The sequence below is a fragment of the Chelonia mydas genome, chromosome 25, assembly GCF_015237465.2.
Source record: "Chelonia mydas isolate rCheMyd1 chromosome 25, rCheMyd1.pri.v2, whole genome shotgun sequence".
Taxonomy (NCBI): Eukaryota; Metazoa; Chordata; order Testudines; family Cheloniidae; genus Chelonia; species Chelonia mydas.
In genome coordinates, this window is record NC_057858.1 from 8,781,213 (window position 1) to 8,804,008 (window position 22,796).

The 22,796-nt window shown below is 44.4% G+C and overlaps 1 protein-coding gene and 1 pseudogene across 5 annotated transcripts in view; one reads left to right on the forward strand and one right to left on the reverse strand.

Annotated features, from left to right (window-relative positions):
• The window catches only part of KDM4B (lysine demethylase 4B), a 215,546-nt gene that overhangs the window by 148,106 nt on the left and 44,644 nt on the right, over positions 1 to 22,796 (forward strand). For all 5 annotated transcript variants that reach the window (XM_007072095.4, XM_043535975.1, XM_043535976.1 and 2 more), the window contains 8 exons: positions 6 to 228; positions 7,003 to 7,079; positions 7,281 to 7,336; positions 8,039 to 8,147; positions 15,300 to 15,485; positions 15,576 to 15,740; positions 16,834 to 16,953; positions 19,928 to 20,020. In XM_007072095.4, coding sequence (XP_007072157.1) covers positions 6 to 228; positions 7,003 to 7,079; positions 7,281 to 7,336; positions 8,039 to 8,147; positions 15,300 to 15,485; positions 15,576 to 15,740; positions 16,834 to 16,953; positions 19,928 to 20,020 — 1,029 coding nt within the window. The remainder of the gene's footprint in view (positions 1 to 5; positions 229 to 7,002; positions 7,080 to 7,280; positions 7,337 to 8,038; positions 8,148 to 15,299; positions 15,486 to 15,575; positions 15,741 to 16,833; positions 16,954 to 19,927; positions 20,021 to 22,796) is intronic.
• LOC102947413 lies at positions 12,887 to 13,189 on the reverse strand (annotated as a pseudogene).

Consider the following 22,796-nt stretch of genomic DNA (forward strand, 5'->3'; position numbering starts at 1 on the left):
TTAAGTCCTTACAGATGGATAAAGAGTCTGTCCAGGTCTCCACAGGGGAGAGCTCCTCCTTGCTCCAGCTTTCAAAGTGTGGACAGAAGACAAAGCCTCTGATCCCTGAGATGTGCTTTACCTCAGGTGGTGAAAACACAGAGCCCCTTCCTTCAAACTCGTACATTGGAGAAGATGGAACCAGCCTCCTGATATCCTGTGCCAAGTGCTGCCTGCAGGTTCATGCAAGTGAGTGTTCCTCCTTCCCCACTAAGGGCTCTGGGCATTCAGACACTTGTAAGCTCCTTTACACCTATGCTTTCTGCATTTGGACACTTTCTGGACATGCCTGCGGTTCCTGCCACATTCCCTTTCTTCAGGTCCTATACTAATACGCATATACATTTACTCTTCGTTGTGTTCTCAGGTCTGTCCTAGCTATGACCATCCTTGCATATTTCTGTACATCTGCTTTCTGTTCCTCTTCTGCTCCCCCTGGAATTATTTTCTCTGGTCAGAGGGAAGGAGGGAGAGCGAATAAGGGAGAGATCAGGTCCTGCCTGATGGAAGCTCCCTTCTTATGCAGGCTTCTTTCATATAAACTCCCAATGTGCAGCCTCTCTCCCTAAGCCATGCTGGTGAGTCCAGGGGATGTGGAAGCCAGGCGAATACAGCAATGCCACCTTAGACATGTAAGTCAGGTGCGGGACACTAAGTAGAAATCGTTAGCTTGTGTGATCAGCCATGGTACTGATTAAAAGCTGCTCACGGGGAAACACCTGAGGAAGCAAAAACAGGTACATTCACTTCAGTGCGTCAGCCTCCATTTCTAGAGTGGATTGGGAATGTCCCCTGTTACAACCCCAAGGGCAGCGTTCAATAGCAGCTGAAACTACAGCAGCTCAGCCTCTAAAATGTTTTCAGCTATAGATTGGGCTCCCATTGAGATACTGTCTTTTAGAGGAAAGTCCATTATTTTATTGGGCACTTTTCTCCTTGTGACACATCTATTACAGACTGGCTTTCTCAAAGCCTGCATGAACAGAATGGTAATTTGGGTTCCGGAGGGTCTCATGAGGACAAAGAAGTTCTTAAATTTCTCTCCCAAAACTTGTGCCATTGACATACTCTCTTCCCAGGCCACTATGGGGAACTGACTGGAGCTTTTAAAGGTCAACCAGTGTCTAAAGTCCTTCTGCCGCCCCCCTGCCCCTCCATCTGCACTACTGAAACAGAATATTGCATCCTTTTGCTGTGGTGGGAAATAGAATCCTGAAATCTCCCTTCAGCAATTAAGACGACAGAGCATCATTCTCAGAGATCTTTTGAAATGAAAAGTATAAAACCACCTGATTGAAGCAGCAACGAGTGGAGCCATGGCTCATTACATACCTCCTCCTTGCTCACTTGCACCGTGTAATGTAATGATTCCTGGCCAGTTTTACACTTGCGCTTCCATAAGAGAATCCTCCAAGAGAAATGGCCATCTTTGTTGAATGATTGCACAGCTGGGGCAGACAAAGAGCCTTTTGCTAGTGTTAAAAAGAGTACTGGTGCCAGCAGTTCCAGGTGAGTTACATGGGGAGCAGAATGGAAGAAAAGGGAATAAAAAGTGCGTTAAGAATTCTATCTCCCATGCTATTACTACAGAGAGAGTGCAGCATGAATATACCAACTGTACATCATATTCATGGGGATTCAGGTTGAAATTACTTCTAACTAGTTTTGCACTTACATGTGGTTATCGGTGATGATGCCCTGTTAGAAATGAGGAAACTCCAGAGCAGATATCTTTGAGCAGATCCTGCTTCTGGAGGTATCTTAGTTTCTTTCTGCCTGCTGTTTTATCTGTTTTGGCCATTGTCAGTGCAAGGAGTCTGACCCTATGGGCATGTAAAGTACCATTTATGTACATCATACCTTGGAAACCAGAAATTGCCAAGTAAGCCACTTACAATCCTAAGAACATAAGAATGGTCATACTGGGTCAGACCAAAGGTCCATCCAGCCCAGTATCCTGTCTACCGACAGTGGCGAATGCCAGGTGCCCCAGAGGGAGTGAATCTAATAGGTAATGATCAGTGATCTGTCTCCTGCCATCCATCTCCACCCTCTGACAAACAGAGGCTAGGGACACCATTCCTTACCCATCCTGGCTAATAGCCATTAATGGACTTAGCCTCCATGAATTTATCCAGTTCTCTTTTAAACCCTGTTATAGTCCTAGCCTTCACAACCTCCTCAGGCAAGGAGTTCCACAGGTTGACTGTGCACTGTGTGAAGAACTTCCTTTTATTTCATTTAAATCTGCTGCCCATTAATTTCATTTGGTGGCCCCCAGTTCTTATATTATGGGAACAATTAATAACTTTTCCTTATTTACTTTCTCCACACCACTCATGATTTTATATACCTCAGTAATATTCCCCCCCCCCCCCCCCCCCCAGTCTCCTCTTTTCCAAGCTTAAAAGTCCTAGCCTCTTTAATCTCTCCTCATATGGAACCCGTTCCAAACCCCTAATCATTTTAGTTGCCCTTCTCTGATCCTTTTCTAATTCCAGTATATCTTTTTTGAGATGAGGGGACCACATCTGTATGCAGTATTCAAGATGTGGGTGTACAATGAATTTATATAAGGGCAATAAAATATTCTCCGTCTTATTCTCTATCCCTTTTTTTAATGATTCCTAACAACCCATTTGCTTTTTTGACTGCCGCTGCACACTGCGTGGACGTCTTCAGAGAACTATCCACGATGACTCCAAGATCTTTCTCCTGATTTGTTGTTGCTAAATTAGCCCCCATCATATTGTATGGAAAAAATAACTCCAACTATACAATGTGCGTTACTTTACATTTATCCACATTAAGTTCATTTGCCATTTTGTTGCCCAGCCACTTAGTTTTGTGAGATCTTTTTGAAGTTCTTCACAGTCTGCTTTGGTCTTGACTATCTTGAGCAGTTTAGTATCATCTGCAAACTTTGCCACCTCGCTGTTTACCCTTTTCTCCAGATCATTTATGAATAAGTTGAATAGGATTGGTCCTAGGACTGACCCTTGGGGAACACCGCTAGTTACCCCTCTCCATTCTGAAAATTTACCATTTATTCCTACACTTTGTTCCCTGTCTTTTAACCAGTTCTCAGTCCATGAAAGGATCTTCCCTCTTATCCCATGACAACTTAATTTACATAAGAGCCTTTGGTGAGGGACCTTGTCAAAGGCTTTCTGGAAATCTAAGTACACTATGTCCACTGGATCCACCTGGTCCACGTTTGTTGACCCCTTCAAAGAACTCTAATAGATTAGTAAGACATGATTCCCCTTTACAGAAACCATGTTGACTTTTGCCCAACAATTTATGTTCTTCTATGTGTCTTGATAATTTTATTCTTTACTATTGTTTCAACTAATTTGCCCGGTACTGACGTTAGACTTACCGGTCTGTAATTGCCAGGATCACCTCTAGAGCCCTTTTTAATAGTGGTGTTACATTAGCTATCTTCCAGTCACTGGGTACAGAAGTTGATTTAAAGGACAGGTTACGAACCATAGTTAATAGTTCCGCAATTTCACATTTGAATTCTTTCAGAACTCTTGGGTGAATGCCATCTGGTCCCGGTGACTTGTTACAGTTAAGTTTCTCAGTTAATTCCAAAACCTCCTCTAGTTATACTTCAATCTGTGACAATTCCTCAGATTTGTCTCCTACAAAAGATGGCTCTGGTTTGGGAATCTCCCTAACGTCCTCAGTCATGAAGACTGAAGCAAAGAATTCATTTAGTTTCTCCACAATGAGTTTATTGTCTTGAAGTGCTCTTTTTGTATCTCAATCGTCCAGGGGCCCCACTGGTTGTTTAGCAGGCTTCCTGCTTCTGATGTATTTTAAAAAAAACATTTTGTTATTACCTTTTGAGTTTTTGGCTAGCTGTTCTTCAAACTCCTTTTTGGCTTTTCTTACTAAATTTTTGCACTTACTTTGGCAGTGTTTATGCTCCTTTCTATTTATCTCACTAGGATTTAACTTGACTTTTTAAAAGATGCCTTTTTATCTCGCACTGCTTCTTTTACACAGTTGTTAAGCCAAGGTGGCTCTTTTTTAGTTTTTACTGTGTTTTTTAATTTGGGGTATACATTTAAGTTGAGCCTCTATTATGGTGTCTTTGAAAAGTGTCCATGCAGCTTGCAAGGATTTCACTCTAGTCACTGTACCTTTTAATTTCTGTTTAACCTTCTCAATCTTCTCACTTGTTCAAATGTTGACCTACTAGGCGAGCCAGTTATCGAGGCTTTTGAGAGAGGGTAGTTAATACCATGATTTCTGTGAACCTCTGTTGTTCTTGGGAGCATCTGGGGTTATGGAATAGTTTCTGAGATGCATTTTCATAGTGTCTGTGTTGCTGTTTGTGACAATGTTAGTTTATCACAGAAGACATGTATGTCTGTTTCTTTAGAGAGGCAAGATGGGTGAGGTAATATCTTCTATCGGAAAGGTCCCAGACCTGAAGAAGAGCTCAGGGTAGCTTGAAAGCTTGTCTCTTTCACCAACAGAAGTTGGTTCATTAAAAAATATTACCTCACCCATGTTCTCTAATATCCTGGGACCAACACAGCTACAACAACACTACAAACCACTATGTTTTTGATTATTATGCCCAAGAGAGGACTTCTGATGGCAGCTGGTTGAAGGTGCTGGTCTTCGTCAGGAGTACTGTAGATTCTACAGCATCTAGTTAAGATTTGCACTAGTATTAGGAGGTGTGGTAGATTACTATTCTGCTCTTTGACCTTGGCAGATGGAAAGAATTATTTGACTTGTAGCCACAAAATTTGCTTTTATGGTCTCAGCTTTATAGACAAGAGCAGTTGAGCACAAATGTCTGTTGTGGAGAATTAGAATAAAGGATGAACTTCTCTTGCATCCACAAGATGGTCGCTGCCGGCACATGGTGTGTAGTATGTTGACATAGGGTGAGTGCACCCATGATAGAGATGGCTTTCTCATCTTGGAGATAGTCGTCACTGGAGAGTTGAGTCTCTTTATCCAGGACGTGCATACATCTCCAGTAGAAAGGCATGCAGGAACAAAGTTAGCAAGCCAAATTCTGATTTGGAGAGAGTGTTGTGTATATGAATAAAGCAAAGTTAATCTGCAGTCATAGACTGAGCCTGGTGCACTCTGCTAATCAGGTTTAACTATGCTCGACCCATAAGGCTTGGGTTTAGCTGCTTCACTCTAGTCTAATGTTGCAGGTGCCTCCCTGTCTCCTTGTCACTGTCTGTTTACATGAGTAGATTACAGTATCCATTTGACTTTGGTGTGGTGAGACCAGTTTTCTCACTCTGTAGAATGGCACTACAGCATTGGGGCTTATTGAAGCTGGGCTGGCTGAGTGCTGTAAAACTGCTGAGCAGGCCACTTATTGCAGTCTGATTTGGAGGAGTCTCACCCAGCTGTGTTAGGCTGTGACAATGGGAGGGATGCCAGGAAACCTTGGCCAAGGTTTCTAGGCCCTTGAGGTGCTAACACACCCTATTGAGGGGAGAGAGTAGTTACTTGGCTTGTTTTCTGGCCTCGTTGCATTAACTATTGATTCTGGGCTTCAATCACTCTCATTCCCCTCCGCGCACTCCTCTTCCCCTCTCTCTTGCATAGCTATTTCTGGGAGCTGAAAGCCTCCTATTTATTTAAAAGAATGAGATTTTGCATCTTAGCTACATTCAGAAGCACCGTGGCTCCTGAGGAAACAGACAGCGGCACTCAAAGGTTAAAATTTAGTCTGAGCAGTTCTAGTCTGGCTGGTTTGCTCTTAATAAGCAAGATTTAATTTATTTTCTGAAAACAAACATGAATATCAAATATGTTTCTCATCGTAGTTTCTCCTTTAGGCTCCTTTTTTCTTTCATTCTTTAGTTTGTCTCTCTCCTTCTCTCATCTGAGAGCTGTGTTACTTCAGAAGATTCCCCCCTCAAGTCCAGAGGTCCCCCAACCTGTGGTCTTGAAACAAGAAATCAGTGCTGAAATTTCACAGTCTGTTCCACACAGGTTTGGGCTCCACAGATATTTCACTTAAGGGCTTAAAATAGAAACTCATGTCATCTTCCTAATCAGTTTTCCAAACTCTGTCACCCCGCCTCTTTTGCCAGGTCTGGATTGGATCTGCTTTCATGACCTGTCGCGTGATGGAAAGGAACTTCATATGCAGGAGGCAACCATGGGTGTATATTATTGATTGTTTTCTGAGGTGGTCTGCCTGGTTTAGGTAGCTGCTTGTTACGGAGCTGGGTCCTGTGTCGCCCTCACTGATAGCTGAATATTTACCTTTAGTTTACCCAAGTTATTAACACTAAGTATTGCAGAGCTTTGTGTGCTAGAGACCCTTTTGGCCTGTTCAGCTGAGATGGTAGCATCTTGATTTCCAGCTTTTTAGTGTGTTAAGCTGAAAATTTCTCATGAGGTGCTTGGGAGGAAGGATGGCCCATGGTTAGCCTGGGATTCCCCCAGGTTCAGTTCCTTGCTTCACCACTGACTTCCTGTGTGATGTGCAACAGTAAGCACATAGAGTGTTTAATTCCCCACTGCTAGATTATTTGAAGGGAAAAGGGGTAGAATAAAGTAAAGTCCTACTCAGTCTTTCTGCAAAGATGGCTGCACCAGCTGGGTTTAAATCAGCTCATCATTCTTACCCCTTTTGATGTGTCCATTTAGTGTAGCAGTAGGGGCATATCTTCTGAGACCAATCTCTTGAATGTAGTGCCAGACATCTCCTCCTGACCTCTGGCCCTAGGAAGGCGTTGGGGTTTCACATTCTACTTCATTAGTGTGTGACATCAATCCTAGCTGCCCTACCCCTAGGTGACTCCTCTTCCTTGTCATGTATGTATTGTGGTCTCTTGGGTTTTGAATCTGGTTATTCCAAATGCTGTGTCTAATTTCCAAGGTGCATCTAACCTGAACGATCAGCAGTGGGCTTCACGTATGTGTTGCCAAGAGTGAGAAGAATACTTTGGTTTCTTTCAGGTTGCTATGGAATACGTCCTGATCTGGTGAATGAAGGCTGGTCTTGTTCACGGTGCTCAGCCAATGCATGGGCAGCGGTAAGCATCTACTGTAGTGGAGACTGGAAAGGAAAGGTTTTGGGGAGAATTAACTGGATGCTTCAACACCGAGGGAAGGTGGGGAGACAAAGTATTTCCCTGCCTGCTGTTGCCCCATCTTAATAAATCTCTGTGGAGGTTTTGTTTGGGATTGCCTTGGTTGTCTTTCCAATTAGTCTTTTCGATGGTTTTTTACTGTAGGACTGCTGCCTGTGTAATCTCAGGGGAGGAGCTCTTCAAATGACCACTGATGGAAGGTAGGTAGCATTTCAAATGTCTTGCATGTATACTAGAGAGACAAGGTGAGTGAGATAATATCTTTTATTGGACCAGCTTCTTTGGAAAGCTCTCACCAACAGAATAAATAAGATTTATTGGTCCACTAAAATATATCACCTCGCCCACCTTGTGTCTCTAATATCCTGGACCAGCACAGCTACCACTACACTGCATTGCACGTATACCAGCAGTCTCATCCAAGCACTAGTGCAAGTAATTTTGTTTATGTTGTAAACACTGGTCATGGTGCTCCAATGTGGGAGCGAAATTTTGCCTCACGTGCATAATTGCTGCTCTCTAGAGTGGATGGGTGAACTGAGATGGCTGTGCTGTCCTACTCTTTCTCTGCTCTTAAGGGTCTGATTCTGTGTGGCACTGAACACCTTTAATGTCATTGACTTCAAAGGCAGCACCTTTCAGACAGTGCTCAGCACCATGCAGGCACAGTTCCCTGTTGAAGACAGTTGATCCCAGTTGTTCCAGAGACCTTTATCTAGTGAAGTGGATGATTAATAACCAGATGCTAATATTACCAGTGCTGCCAACTATCATAAATGTGTCCAGATACTATAGAAGGGAAACCGGGAGAAATGTTAACAGCCCTCTAGAGTTTGTTCATCCCATAAATGTGCCAAAAAAATTTAAAAAATATGGCAGCTTCTAATTTCTCTGATTTCCAGGTGGATCCATATAATCTGTGCTATTGCTGTCCCAGAGGCCCGTTTCCTCAACGTAATAGAGCGCCATCCTGTGGACATCAGTGCTATTCCAGAGCAGCGGTGGAAACTGGTAGGTGCTTCCTGGGGATTGTTTGAGTAATAGCAGGGCTTGGCTTAGCTAGTGAGGAAAAACATTAAATGTTGTGTAGGAGCCTCAGGCTGCAAGGGCTGGCGGATGTTTTCCTATTTATCACCAGAAATGCTTCAGGAAGCAGTACCCTTTGGATATGTCTGAGAGGGTCTGCTTTCCCTTAAAATGTTTCACTTTCTCTATCAGGAAATCTTTCCCATCTCCATTGTCTGTGCAGAAATTAACACATGCCCCCTTGTGGTCATCTCAATAAGGAGGGAATCGGGAGAAGATAGATCAATAGAAATTCAGCTCCTGGCATGTAACCTAATTTCTTTCTGTGGTGGTTGCAATAGCTTCATCCCAGGGGATTAATGATTATATGGAATCAATGAGTCTTGGCTTGGCCTAGGGTGCTATGTTCTCCCAGTTGGTTCTGAATACCCCTCTGCTATGGGTGCATTTGGTAAGATAAATTATGCTTTTTGCTTTTCTTTTGTGTGGGAGTCAGTTTTGGACAGCAAGAGTGGGATATGGTGGGGGAAGATGTCATTAGTACTGATGTATTCGGTAGTTAGTGCTGATGTATTTGTTAACTGTGCAGCTATTCAGTGTAGGCAGCCCAGCCCTTCCTGGATGAGAGGTTAAGAAGAATCTGTGTATGCTTCTAGAGTTATTCTTCTGTTGTGCAAATGGGTTTTGTACACAAATGTGAATGTAAAAAGCATTCATTATTCAGGTTGCATGATGGAACAATGTGATGCGAGAGTGATAAATCTTGAAGCACCAGCTCTTTATGGATCGTCTGACATTTCCAGCATGCATCCTCTTCATTACCACCACTTGTAACGATGAATTAAAAATCCTTTTACACAGAAGTCGCTTGTATTGCTTAATGGGGCCTCACAAAAAAACCTGTTAACTCCTGCATGACTGCCCTGCAACTGTGCAGCATCCGTCACTGAGTCTATGCAGCATCACTTTGTCATAGTGAACTCCAGACTGCTTGGCATGGGTCTGTGTGGGAGGACTCTGTGATTAAAGGGGAAGACTTTACAGGCAGAAGATAATTAGAGGGGTATGGCGTGTGTATTGGGGGTGTGGGAGAGAGGACCACAAATTGTGGGGGCAGGAAAGTGAAGGTGAGCGTTGGGAAACCTTTGGTGTGATGCTACTGGATTCAGTAACAAGTTTCCATGGATTTCTGTCCACTGTGCAGCATTTTGCAGGTGTCCAAGGGCATCGTGGATTTAATAGGCCTTCATCTGAAGCATTTATTTGTACAACACCTGACTCAATTGGCCCATGATCCTGATTAGGGCCTTTGAGCTGTACCTCATCCTACATGGTACCCTGCATGGACCAACAGTCCAATCCAGTATTCTGGTAAATTCCATGTTCCTCCTTTAGCTGCAGTAGACATTTTAAGAAAACCATTCTTTGTAGTAGCTTACCTGTGTTGCGGGTCTCACTGAGAACAGCTGGACTCAGCTGCCGCAGTTTTTGGGAGGAAGAGAAACACTACTTTTCTAGGGGTGAAATGAGCTTGACTCTTACCAGGCAGAGCGTGTGGGGATTTGTTGGATAAGCTGGTGGGTTTTGTTGTGTAGGGCAAGGGAAGTAATATTGGAGATGACAGAATACTAAAATAGCATCCTTCCTTCATATGGCATCCCAGCCAGCTCTGCTTTATACACAGGTCAGCCCAAACATACCCTTGTACGCATCCCCACATCAACAGTGTCTTTTTCTCACACCCTGCAAAGTTAAGAAATGAAAAGAACCAGATTTTCATAAGTGCCTATAGAGAGGTTCATGCACACGCTTGACATGTATGCGCAAGAAGTAGGTGGGTTGAGTTTCATGCCTAAGGCATTACAGGGTTTGAGATTGCTAAGGCTTGCCAGATTTGCTAAATTACTTGGGCACGGCAGGGTGAGTGAAGGACAGTGTGGGAGTAAGAGTGACTGACTGATAGCATGGTCTAAAGCTAAGTAGAGTATGGACAGCAGCTGTGAGCTTTTCCTATACAGCTCTACCGGTATGCCTCAGACTAGTCATACCCAACCTGAAGCAGTCCCTACTGTTCTCAACCAGGGACCCCGCTCAGATCTGTTAACACATCCTCTGCTGTTTCAGTCCTGAATAGATGGACAGTCTTGCTGAATTGTATAGTGGCTTTTCTTCTATGAATGAACATCCGCTAGGGCATGGGGCCAAAATTGTTCCTTATGGTTTCCTTCCTATTTCATGGGAGGTATAGAATTTTCACATTTGATGCCTCAGGTTGGAAATCAGGACACTTAGTTAACTGTCTATTGTTCTAAGCACCCATAGCTCCCATTGGAAGTCAGTAAGGGCTGCAAGTGCTAAGCACCCCCTGAAAAGCCTAGCATTAGGCACCTGATTTTGAAAATGTTAGTCTATATGACCCACTATGCACTACTCCATCTTAATCAGAGCAGCCTTTCCCATTGTCTGCTGGAGTCTTAAATATTTTAAATTGTGTGCAGTTTATGCCACAATCACACATTACTCTGCTAGCAGGCAACATGGAGGAGCTCAGATATCTGCTTGGACACACATTCAGCTCTGAAGCTTCTGGCAAGATGCCACTGTGACCCTTGTAGAAAGTTTCTGCTACCCCTGCAGTAAGGACTAGTTTTAGGATGTAGGAAGTAGACTGACTCTCAGCCCCTTTATCCCACACCACCAGAATGTCTGTTGTGTTTGTTTACTGTCTGCTTGCTAAGATCCCTTTTTGGCTTTTTACTTGTGGGTCCCATTATAATATATATGCACATACCAGTGCTGGAAACAACAATGTGTTGCAGTGTTACCATATATAATGCTGCGTTACTTTTATAGGTGTCATAACTAAGGGAGGATAAATTACATTTTGATCTGAAATTTGAAATGAGATGTAAAGTCAATGAGTCAGAGATACAAGGCTTTGTTCTGGACGGTAGGATGTAAAGGAGAAAGTTCTTGAACTAGCAGCCCTGGTAAAATTGTATGAAGCGGTGCAGAGGAATTTTGAGCTAGATGAGCATGGGGGAGTACAGAGAAACATGGATTGTGAGATACCATGGAGCAAGTCCATGAGGCTTTTGGCAAGTGCATCCTGATACAAATGGGGGAACCAGTGGAGTTGTTTGAAGAGGAGGACAGGAGGATTGTGGTCACCTTTCTTTTGTGTGTTAGAGCTGGGTAGAGGTATCCTGTATGTGGTGAGGCTTGTGGTGAACGTGGAGAAGGGAGTTGAAATCAAGGTGAGCAGAAGAGGAGGTAAGGCTGGAGATTTCAGTAGTGTTTGAGTTGAGGCAGATGTTGGTGAGAGCGTGGAGCTGGGATGAACAGACCCATGAACAGGACCTGGGAAAGGAGGGTGAAGAATGACAGGAAGGCCGTAGGTAGCTGAAGTAAATGAACTAGAGTAAAGAAGGGAGGTGGCGGGAGATGCCTCTCCAGTGGATTCAAGTGCATTTTGTTACTGTTCACGTCGCTTTTCCTTAGCAATGTGGGGGTGGTGGGGCAGCACGCTCTGATGCAGGTGCAGGATGAGGACTTGGGGTGACTTGTTTGAAAACAGTGTCCAGCTGACCTGAATATGTGCATTAGGTGCTGAGGCCAGGGCCCCCCTTGAAAGCACAGACCTCTCAGTTCATTTGGGCATGCTGCAGCGTTCTAAAGAGCGCAGTTTGCATGGCTTCTGATTAATAGTGTATTACAGGCCTGTATGTGTAAATTATGTATGACGTGGAAATTCAGAATAATTAGCTGTCATCCCTCACTGGAGTAAATGAATTGTAGTGTTCATCATGCTGTAGACAGCCCATTCCTTACTCTTAGCTATGATCTGATTTTTTTCTGTGTGCATTTATTCAGAGTATTTTTCTCCCATACCTTAGACATTCTTTCTCTTCCCACCTCCCCTTGCTCGTTAATTCATATCTGTCGGAGCATCTTCCCCACAATAATCAGGACTTACAGGAACCATTAGTCACATGTTCCACACCTCCAGGTCTTCCACGCGTGCTCTGCTTTCACCATACTCCACACCTCAAGGTCCCTGTAACTTAAATTGTCCTTTCTCCTCCGATCATATTTGATCTGTCTAATCATTCCTTTTGGTCTGGCTCTTCTGCACAACAGAGTGTCTCTGCCACTGGGATGCCATTAGATTCATGTTAATCCCTCAGGCTTGGAAGCAGGCTTTACAGCAATAAAATCAGACTCTCTGTACTCAAGGGTTAATACTCCCTTGAGAGGCTGTATTGAGCACTTCGTATATCAGCGCTTGTCCCTGCTAGAGAGAGAATTAGGTATTGACAGTTTAATAATGAGATCTCATTGCTATTGACTTGCTCTCGGTGCTGTATTCCTGCTGTGCACTTTGCTGTGGTGCTTATCTACCTTTTGAACATGGCTTACGGAGCGATAAGGGCATAGCTTATTAAATACTAAACTACATTCAGGCAATGCGAGGGGCTTGACTTTGAGTAACAAACGCTAGGAATTCAGAGTGAAAGCACAGGACCAAATTCATCTCTCTCCAGTGATTTTGATACTTACAAGAGAAATGAACTTGACTTATTGCATCCACATACAGGAGTGTTACTGGTGTATCTGGGCATGATTGGGAGTGGCGGGAACGTATGAGGCAGAGTGATTTCCTCTCTTTGCTTGCTTGTTTGTTTTGTGAAAAACTGATCTTTACTTTCCAGAAATATACAAACTTATTCTCTCATTTCTCCATCTTCTTCTCTGATGTACAGGACAGTGTTACATCTTATCAAAACTTCACAAAGGTGTTCTGACAATATACCGTTTATGAATTCTTCTGTGTTTGCAAGCTGCATGTTCATGTAGCTGTCGACAGACACCAGGTAGCCCTTGTACTCCATTCCCTACTTCAGCTTCACCATCACCAGCTTCCCTGTCAACCCGTTCAGGAAGCGCTTCGGGTTCAGGGGCAAGCTCATGGTAACGCGGCCTGGCACAAGGCAGCGGTAAAAACAAAAGTTACCCGCAAGGCCACATGTGTGCCCGATGGAGTCTAAAAGAAAGGGTGGAGAGAGGGAAATATCTGTCCCTCTTTGGGGCAGGGACAATCTTTGTTACAGCACCTAGTACAGTTGATGCAAGGAAGGGAGTGGGGAAGGAAGGCTATGCCTGATGGCAGGAGCTGCAGAGGGAGGAAGGGTCTCACTCCTAGTGGAGAGGCAGGATACTGATGTTTAGATGAGGAGAGGGGGAGGCCCAATACAGTGTTTTCTTCGGGAGCATAGTACCAATTTTCAGGTGACTAAAAAATTACCTCCTATCCCTATTCCCACCCACAATATATGAGGAGATGATTTCCATGTGATAAATATTTATCCCATACCTGTGTCCTGATCACTTGTCCATGAATCCATCTCCCCAGGATTCTATTCATATGAGTAGTTTGAAACCGTTGCATTCATTTTAAAGGGCAACCTCCCTCCCTCCCTCCACAAAATGTGGAATTTCCTCTTTCTCAAGTTATCCCAATCATCAGTGACAGCTTTTCCAGACATAAATGTTTTATGGACTAAGTCTGGGATTTCCAAATGAGCATATAGGAGTTAGGAGCTCAATTCCCCATGAAAGTCAGTGAATTCTGAACTCCGTGAGGCTCTGTTGGAAATCCCAGTCTAAAAGTTTAATATTCCACATTCCTGCAGGGCTGGAAATGGGAGTTTGGTACCATTGGAGTGAGGGGCGATTCTCAGCTTCCCAGTGGTGCCCAGTGCTCAATGCCAATTCTGCAGTACCATGAGATACTGGACTTTTAAAACAAGGACATGTTTGTTTAGAAAGGCTATTTCAGATTCATTTCAAAGGTGTCTTAAAGCTTGTCTACACTTGAAAGTTAGTTTAGATTAAGGTAAGGTGTGAATTCAAAATGCAATAGCTATTCTAGAGTAATTTCATCTGTGGACGCCCTTATTCTGGCATGGTAAGAATAATGAATAGTAGGTTAAAGTCTTGCTGGCTGCATAGCCAATGCATAATATTCTCATTCCAGAATTGGAATGCCTTGTTCCAGTTTAGTTTAATCTTCTTTCAAAGAGGATTAAGCGAACATGACACATTGATTCTAGAATAAGAGTGTCCATACACAAGAGTTATTCCTGAATATCTCTTTTGGAGTAACTCCATATGTAGACAAGACTTTACATTTATTATTTGCTTTCCTTTCTCTCTAATCCCTGCATAGTTGGACTCCTAGTAACCAAGGCAGCTAGCTTTACACAGAGGAATCCAAGAAACTGTCCAAATGGGGGGAGGCGGGTGGGACTTTAAAGCATTTTAAAACCTTTTTTGTAACATCTGTGGCGTATTCAAAATACATGGTGTACTGTGAATGTTTTATTTACCCAAGAGTGGCAAAGCAGTGAGTGAGTTACAACTTTAGATAATCCCACATAGATGCCAGTCAAACCATTATACCATGTCATCATGTATTCCGTGTGTATATGTGTAATAATAAAAAGGGCCTACTTAAAAATAAGATGTTAAACTGTTGTTGTGTTGTGTTGTTTTGTCCAGAGATGGAAAATTGTCTGTTCTAGCAACTTGTTTCCCAAGTTTCAGCTACAATGTGAATTAAAATGGGTACATTTAAAAATCTCTGGAGAATGGGTGTATAATAATGCTTGTAGGTAATGCTGATACATTACATTCCAGAGAACATTGTCCCAAATTGTTTTTGTGAGGACTTAATCCATCAGACACATATTAGTCAATGGTGTCATTGATAGCTGTTTGAAAGATTAAAATGATGTCACCTTGTTGCTGTTCAGGGGAACAATAGTTCTGTGTGTCTGCTATATTTAGGATGTGTGTGTTTTGGCTCAGGATGGGTTCTAGATGAGTGCATATGGTTGAGCAGGCAGATCGAAAGGAATTTGACTACCCCTGTCTCTATTGTGCACTGCATGAGACATCCTCGATCCTGGTTGGGACCTGTGAGCTCTACTTCAGCGTAACTGTTGATAACAAGGAGTTTTGTACCATGTCTGGTAACTGGATGTCTGACTCTGGCCTCCAGCCTCAAATATGTTGATTAAAAGCTGCTGCTGACTTTGTCTCCATTGCATAACGTGAACCTGTGTTTCACTTCAGAAATGTGTGTACTGCCGGAAGCGGATGAAGAAGGTGTCTGGTGCCTGCATTCAATGCTCCTACGAGCACTGCTCCACTTCCTTCCATGTGACCTGTGCACATGCCGCTGGGGTACCCATGGAGCCGGATGATTGGCCATATGTTGTGTCCATCACTTGCTTCAAACATAAAGCAGCCAACCACAATGTAAGTGTCTTCTATTTAAAATCCCTCCTATGTACTGTTTCTCTCATGTCTCTCTTGATCCCTGATTGGTCCCTTTCCTCTGTTCCATAGATCCAGTTTCGGAGGGAGGTATCGCTGGGGCAGACTGTGATTACGAAGAACCGCAATGGACTCTACTACAGGTGTAAAGTAATTGGCATGACAACGCAAACCTTCTATGAAGTGAACTTTGACGATGGCTCTTACAGCGACAACGTTTACCCGGAAAGCATTACTGTAAGAAGCTCTTTAGATTCCTCTGTAACTGCAGGTAGAATCTATAGCAGGAGTGGACAAACTTACTGACCCTCCAAGCCACGTACAATAATCTTCAGGAGACGCCTGCCGGAGCTGAAGGCCTGAGCCCCTGCAGGCATGCCTCGCAGGGCTGAAGCCCCGAGCTCCCCTCTCCCTGAGTCTGGTGGGCAGAGAATGAGGGGAGAGGGTGATGAGCTCTACGAGCCGCACTTTAAGTGTAAAAGAGCCGCATGCAGCTCGCGAGCTGCAGTTTGGCCACCCCTGATCTATATGATGCAATGCTGAATCCTTGCCTACTTTGTGGGAAGGAACAACAAAGCATACCCTGAGAAATCTTTTTACAATAGGTTAAAAAATTGCTAGCCATAGCTGATGGATAAAGTGATCTTCATGCATCTCCTTGTATATGGCTTTACTGATTATTACCTGGTTTCCAATCTTTTGTTCCTTGACCAACAGCTGCTGCCAGTATTGGTCGCTGATGTAAGAGAACATAGTTTGTTCTGTCTTGCACACTAATTACATTTTTAGTGTCTCATTTTTTCCCTCCCAAGTCCTGTTTTGGGTAAATACAGGACAATGTGTAAGTTTGTTTTAATATTGTAAATAGATTAGAGTGGGCGGGGGGTGTATTGAAGAACTGGAGCAGGGTACTAAGAGTCAAGATTCTTGGGTTTTATTCCCAGTTTTGCCACTGACCTCCCATGTAATACTGTGGGCAAGTCAATTAACACCTCTTCCCCTCTGCTTGTAAAATGAGGGTAATACATCACAGGATGGTCTGAGCTGCTTTGAGCACCTTGGATGAGTTCCACAGAATTGCAAAGTATTATCACCGGCAGCTGGTGCAGACAATTGGTTCGGTACTTGAGCAATGGGTTGTAACCTGCCTATGCTTAGTGAGTTTTTGAACAGATGCAAATTTGCTTATAGTGTGGTAGCCTCATGGGTTCTTATGTTAAAGCATCATGTAATTGTGGTATCTTCCATGGGTGGTCACTATGACAAAGATGGTCAGCTTGTTCCCAAATTTTATTTGTCTGTTTTTTTCCTGACTTTCTTCTGTCTTTAGAGCAGAGACTGCATTCAGATGGGACCCCCTCCAGAAGGCGAGTTGGTTCAGCTGCAGTGGACTGATGGAATCATCTATAAGGCCAAGTTCATTGCAGCCCAGATCAGTCAGATTTATCAGGTAAATAGGGAGTGGTCTGAAAATTCCACCACAGCACCTGTGTGTTACACAAGCTTTATTCCTCACAGGTACAGAAGGCTTGTTGTATTTATGACGACGTAATGTGACCTCCAGAGTTAATATTTCCTGTATTCTTATAGGAACTGTAATGCTCCTAATGAAGAGAGTCAGGAAAAGTGTCTTCAGTGGCAGATTTTGGATGCATGTACACACACGTATGCCTCTCTATCTACGCAGTTCTGCTCTTAGAAATTCACAATGGGTTCTTTTCATTTACACCCTTTCTCTGTGATGAAAAAGGATGCTTGAGTTGGTATATGTAGCTATGCAGTGGATAAGCAACTGTAGAGAAAAGCGGAAGTGATTAGTGAATGCTTAAAGGATTTGTTAAATGTAATATAGAATTTCTGGCACAGAGTAAATTTTCTCTCTCAAAGATAAATAGTTTATGATAAAAAAGAAAAATCATTGATCTAAAGAGGACCTGATCTCTGGAAGATGCTTTGATTGGAAATCTAAATCTTCCCTTGCCCCTTTTACAAGTGTTTCTGGCAGAGCTTTTGCTTATGATGAGGCGTTTGAGAGAGACGAGTTACCTAAACACAGAGAACTTGCTGAAGAGGGGACCTTTCAGATCCATTGGGGGGATACCTGTTGGGGACTAGATGATTTGGGATTGTTAATGGGTTACTGGGACATCATGTGACCCAGGTCAAAAGTGACTTGATATCGCCACTGTCTGTTGGCTGTTCAATGGCCTGTGTGAAATGAGCTTTATGACCTCCGCTTCCTAACAAACAGGTATTTAGGTCATTAAAACCCTCTTGGCAATAAAAGTGGAGATCAGGAATAGAATGGGCTTGGAGACTTGACACTCGCTGCCCTGGAGAGTCATGGGAAGGTACATGGCAGAGCAGTATGTGGGAACAATGTCCTGCTGCTATATCTCCTTTACCTATTCTGTGAATAATTAGAAGCCTCCAGTCCTGTCATTCATGTCACCAACTACCTTTTCTAGCAGAGAACAGAAGCAGCCAATTTTGTAGCCCACAAGTCTGAGTGCTGAAGCAGTGTTTTCGTGTGTTTTGTACCACATGTGGGATTTCTGCTTACAGGAGGCCAGCAGTCAGAAATCTGAAGAAGAGTCAGCATTTCAACATGAAGTTCCACAAAATTCAACACTGTCATTTGACTACATCTAGGTTAAATGGACCACAAGAAGTTTCAAAATTACCAGGATTCTGGGAGGTTTCAAGTGCACCCTGCGCACCTCAGTTTAACCAAACACACACAATGAAACTTACAAACTATTTTGTGCCGTGTAGATTCGCATTCCTAAGTAATCTTGAAAAGTGTGGTGGGAGAAATTTCCCAGGACACTTGTCTAAGAGGCACTTATTATACCGTTTAGTCTTTTTTTCACAAAAATAGCCTAAGGTCTTGACGTGCAAACAGAAGAGCATCATAATTCACAGACTTGTATCCTAAAGATCTCTTTGGCATGATGCTCCAAAGAAAAGAGAGTCTGATTTTTAACATAAATTTTAACTTTTGTACGGTTCCATTGAAAATCTGTTCTGTTTTCTTTCTGATTTAGTTACAATATAGGAAATTCACATATTGATTTAAAATAGCATTAAAAGCTAATATGTAAAGAAGCATCTATGTTACCAGCACTAAATGAGAACAAAATATGCAGGCACATGGGCATTTGTACATTTTGCAACTCATGAAGTTACTTGTTCCATGTTTTGCACATTCAGGTTAGGTGCATATCTTTTGAAAATTTAACTCCAGTGGTTTGTCTTTAAACCTCATTCGTGTGTGTATTCAGAATGGAGACTTAAACTACCCATAACTTATTCCCTTGTGCCTAGTTGTTACAGCTGATGTATAGCTCTTAGTTAAGAGACTACAATAAGCGGTGTTGACCTTGCATAGCTGATGAACCACAATACCTGGGTGCAACAGGAGGGGCAAGTTCAAACGTAGGGCTGGTCTACACTAGAAGTACTATGTCCATCCAGCTGCACCAGTGCAGCTGTGCTGCTGTAGTGTGTCTGGTGAAGACGCTCTATGCCGACAGGAGAGAGCTCTCCTCTCGGCATAATTGCTCTGTCTCGGTGAGAGACAGTACCTATGCCTGCGGGAGAGCGTCTCCTGCCAACATAGCACTGTTCACACCGGCGCTTAGGTCGGTGTAACTTGCATCACTCGCGGTGGGTAGGGGGAAGGCTTTTTCACACCCCTGAGCAACATAAGTTATATCAACATAAGCAGTAATGTAGACCTGCCCATAGATATTTTTTTTTTTTGTCCCTCTGAATTTCCTCAATTTAAATCAGACCCTACCTTTCTCTTAAACCATATTGTGTTTGTTTTCTGCATTATCCAGGATGCTACTGTAAGTCTTCAGCAAAGCAAGCAAGAGGCTCTGAGAATATTTATTTTATGGTTTAAAATTTCATATGCTCATTTTCATGAATAAACATCCCTGTAACATCTCCTGTTACATAATTCATGATAGGTTTCAGAGTAGCGGCCGTGTTAGTCTGTATCCGTAAAAAGAAAAGGAGGACTTGTGGCACCTTAGAGACTAACAAATTTATTTGAGCATAAGCTTTCGTGAGCTACGGCTCACTTCATCGGAAGTAATCAGTGCTCAGAGAGGTTTGGAATGAGGAGTTACCATGATTTTTCACACCTAACTGATTATTGTTCCTTGTTAAAACACAAATGTATTTTGACTTGTTCGAAGAAAATCTTAATTTAAGAAGGAAGAAGGGCTTATTAATGAGAGAGTAATACCAACGTTACAACAGGGGGTGGGTGTTTTCTTCATGGTTCCCACTGTTTTTTCTGTGTCCATCAGAGAATCCGGGGGACTTTTTAGGCTGATAAAAGGAGGTGAGGAGAGACTTGTTAGGTGTAAATGGAGAAGCCAGTCACCTGATTACTACTATGCTCTCTGCAGGTGGAGTTTGAAGATGGCTCCCAGCTGATGGTAAAACGTGGCGATATTTACACGTTGGAGGAGGAGCTTCCTAAGAGAGTGAAATCTCGCCTGGTGGGTATCAAATCCGCAGGAGAAAACATGGGGAGCAGCTTCTCACATGTGCTCATTAGATTTTCTTTTAAAGGCTGTTTGAAAGTGACCTAAAAAGCTCCCTCTGCCTTCTAGAACTATAAGACCCTAATTCACTCACAGAATATGTGGAAGATTGTAAAAAGACTAATGAAGACATTTGAAAAGGTTTTAAGCAATTCCGGCTTGTCAAGACCTGATTTCTATGTTCCCTAGTTAAGAGAGCTTGTATTCAGTAAAGTACCTTTCATCCTGGAGGCAGTGATGAGCTGCCAAAATCTTAACAACGGGTTCCCTCATCACCCCACGAGGGGGTCATTGCTCACTCCTGCCCCATCCAACCCCCCCATGTTCCTTGACGCTCTCCCGCCCCCCCCCCCCCTGCCCCATCCACCCCTGTCCCCTGACTGCCCCCAGAACTGGGCAGGAGGGTCTCATGGGCCACCCGTAGTGGGTGCCGACCACACCCCTAAGAGCCAGAGGCATCTGCCGGGGGGCAAGGTGGGGAGTCCCAGAGGTGCTTACCTGGGTCAGCTCCCAGGAAGCATCTGGCAGGTCCCTCTGGCTCCTAGGGGCAGGGGAGCGTAGCTAGGGGGGCAGCAGGGGGGGCGTACACTCCCCCACTGATCACATTAAAAGTGGCACCTTAGGCGCAGAGCACCCACCAGCAGCTCCCCGCCCCGTGCCTGGCCCCTGCTCACTTCACCTCTGCTCCGCCTCCGCCCCTGAACGCTTCGCTCCGCTTCTGTGCTCTCGCCCCCCCCCCCCCCCGGCTTCCCGCGAATCAGCTGTTCGGCGGGAAGCCTGGGAGGGCTGAGAAGCAGGCGGCGGCTTCCTGCTCAGGCCCAGGGAGGCGGAGGTGAGCTGGGGCGGGGAGAGGTTCGTCTGCGTGCGCCCCCCCAGGTTACCTGCTGCGGCACGGGCAGCCCTCCTCACTCCCTCCTCTCCCCCCTCCCTTCTCAGCCCGCCCTGGCTTCCTGTGCGAACAGCTGATTCATGGGAAGCTGGAGGGTGGAGAAGCAGAGCGGGGCAGCGCGTTCAGGGGAGGAAGCGGAGTGGAGGTGAGCTGGGACCTGGGGTGGGGCAGGGAGCTGCTGGTGGGTGCTCCAGCCCTGGAGCACCCATGGAGTCGGCGCTAAAGGCGCCACTTTTGGCCGGTTAAATTTAGAAGCCCTTTTAGAACCGGTTGTTCCGCGAGGGACAACTGGTTCTAAAAGGCTTCTAAATTTAACAACCGGTTCTAGCGAACCGATGTGAACCGGCTCCAGTTCACCACTTCCTGGAGGATACCAGTTACAAACTCCACCACTGAAATGTTGCCACCTGCAGGGTGAGAAGATAATGGTCAGGTGAACTGACCTGCAGCCCAGTGGTGTTTTGGAAATGTTGGCCAACGATACTGGAATAAGAAACTTCCAAACAGACATTAAAAATCCCATGGAACACAGAGGCCCCTACTTCTTTAAGCTTCCTCTTAAAGACCAACATATCGTCTGTGTCTACACTATGAGCTAGTGGTGTGATGCGCCCTGCTCATGTGTATATACTTGCACTACCAGCTACACAACTACAGGAACTCCTCACTCACATGGTAGTTCTGTTCCTGAAAAATGCGACTTTAAGTGAAACAATGTTAAGCGAATCCAATTTCCCCATAAGAATTAATGTAAATAGGGGGGTAGGTTCCAGGGGAAAATTTTTTTTTGCCAGACAAAAGGCATTATACACATTTTAAACAATTTTAAACAAACAATTTAATACAGGTATAAGTTTCAAACAATTTTAAACAAGAAGTTTAATACTACAATCGTTCCTGAGTAGGAAGCTTGGTTGAGGTGGTGGAGTCAGAGAGTGGAAGAGGGTGGATTGTCCGGCTGCTCCTCGTGCTGAACTTTCTGAACTCAAAAAACACATCAAGAGATTGTCGTTTTGCTTTCCCTTTTTTTTCTTGGTAAATTTCTTTATAGCAAGTCATTAGATGACCAAGTTCCCTAACCACATCACTCAGGATTTGCAAGCCAGCTTCAATCATTTGGAAAGCTTCAGAAAGATGTTTGGCAGTCAAATTTCGATGGGTTGGTGGTTCTTCTACTTCTTGGCCGCCTTCTTCCATTGCTCTCATCACTTCTAGTTGCATCAGATCTTCATTGGTTAGCTCTTCTCCGTGTGATTGCAGAAGTTGTGTAACGTCAGCTTCTTCCACCTCATCAAAACCTGCTTTCTTGGCCAAGTCTTCATATCGGGGACAACATCTTTAAATCCTTTTAAGTCACTGGAGACAATGAGGCAGGCAAGGAGGCTGAAGGTGCTGTAGGCTAGGAGAAGCACCTGTTGCACAGTAGTGGCGGCAGCTTCCCCTGCTCTGCAAGCACCGGGGCGGGGGGCTCAACCCTCAGCCCACCCACTCAATCCCTTCCCCCAAGCCTCCACCCTTGACCCACCTCTTCTTCCCTCCCCCACCTCATCCCCCTTTACTTTGCAGGCTGCTTCCTCGATCATACCCCCTGCCTCCTAGGAGGCAGGGGAGGGAGGGGGAGCCTGCGCGCCGAGTCCTCACTCCTACCCCTTCCCTCCTAAACGTGGCAAGCCAGCTGATTGCTGTGGGGGGGAGGAGGGGAAAGGTGCTGATCTGCAGCGTCTGCTGGGTGGGGATGCTGTGGGGAGGGGTGGAGAGCAGGGAGGCTGCCTGCTGTGGAGAAAGCCCGTAGCCAAACAACGTAGAAGTCGAGCATTGCTCAGCTTTAAACGAGCATGTTCC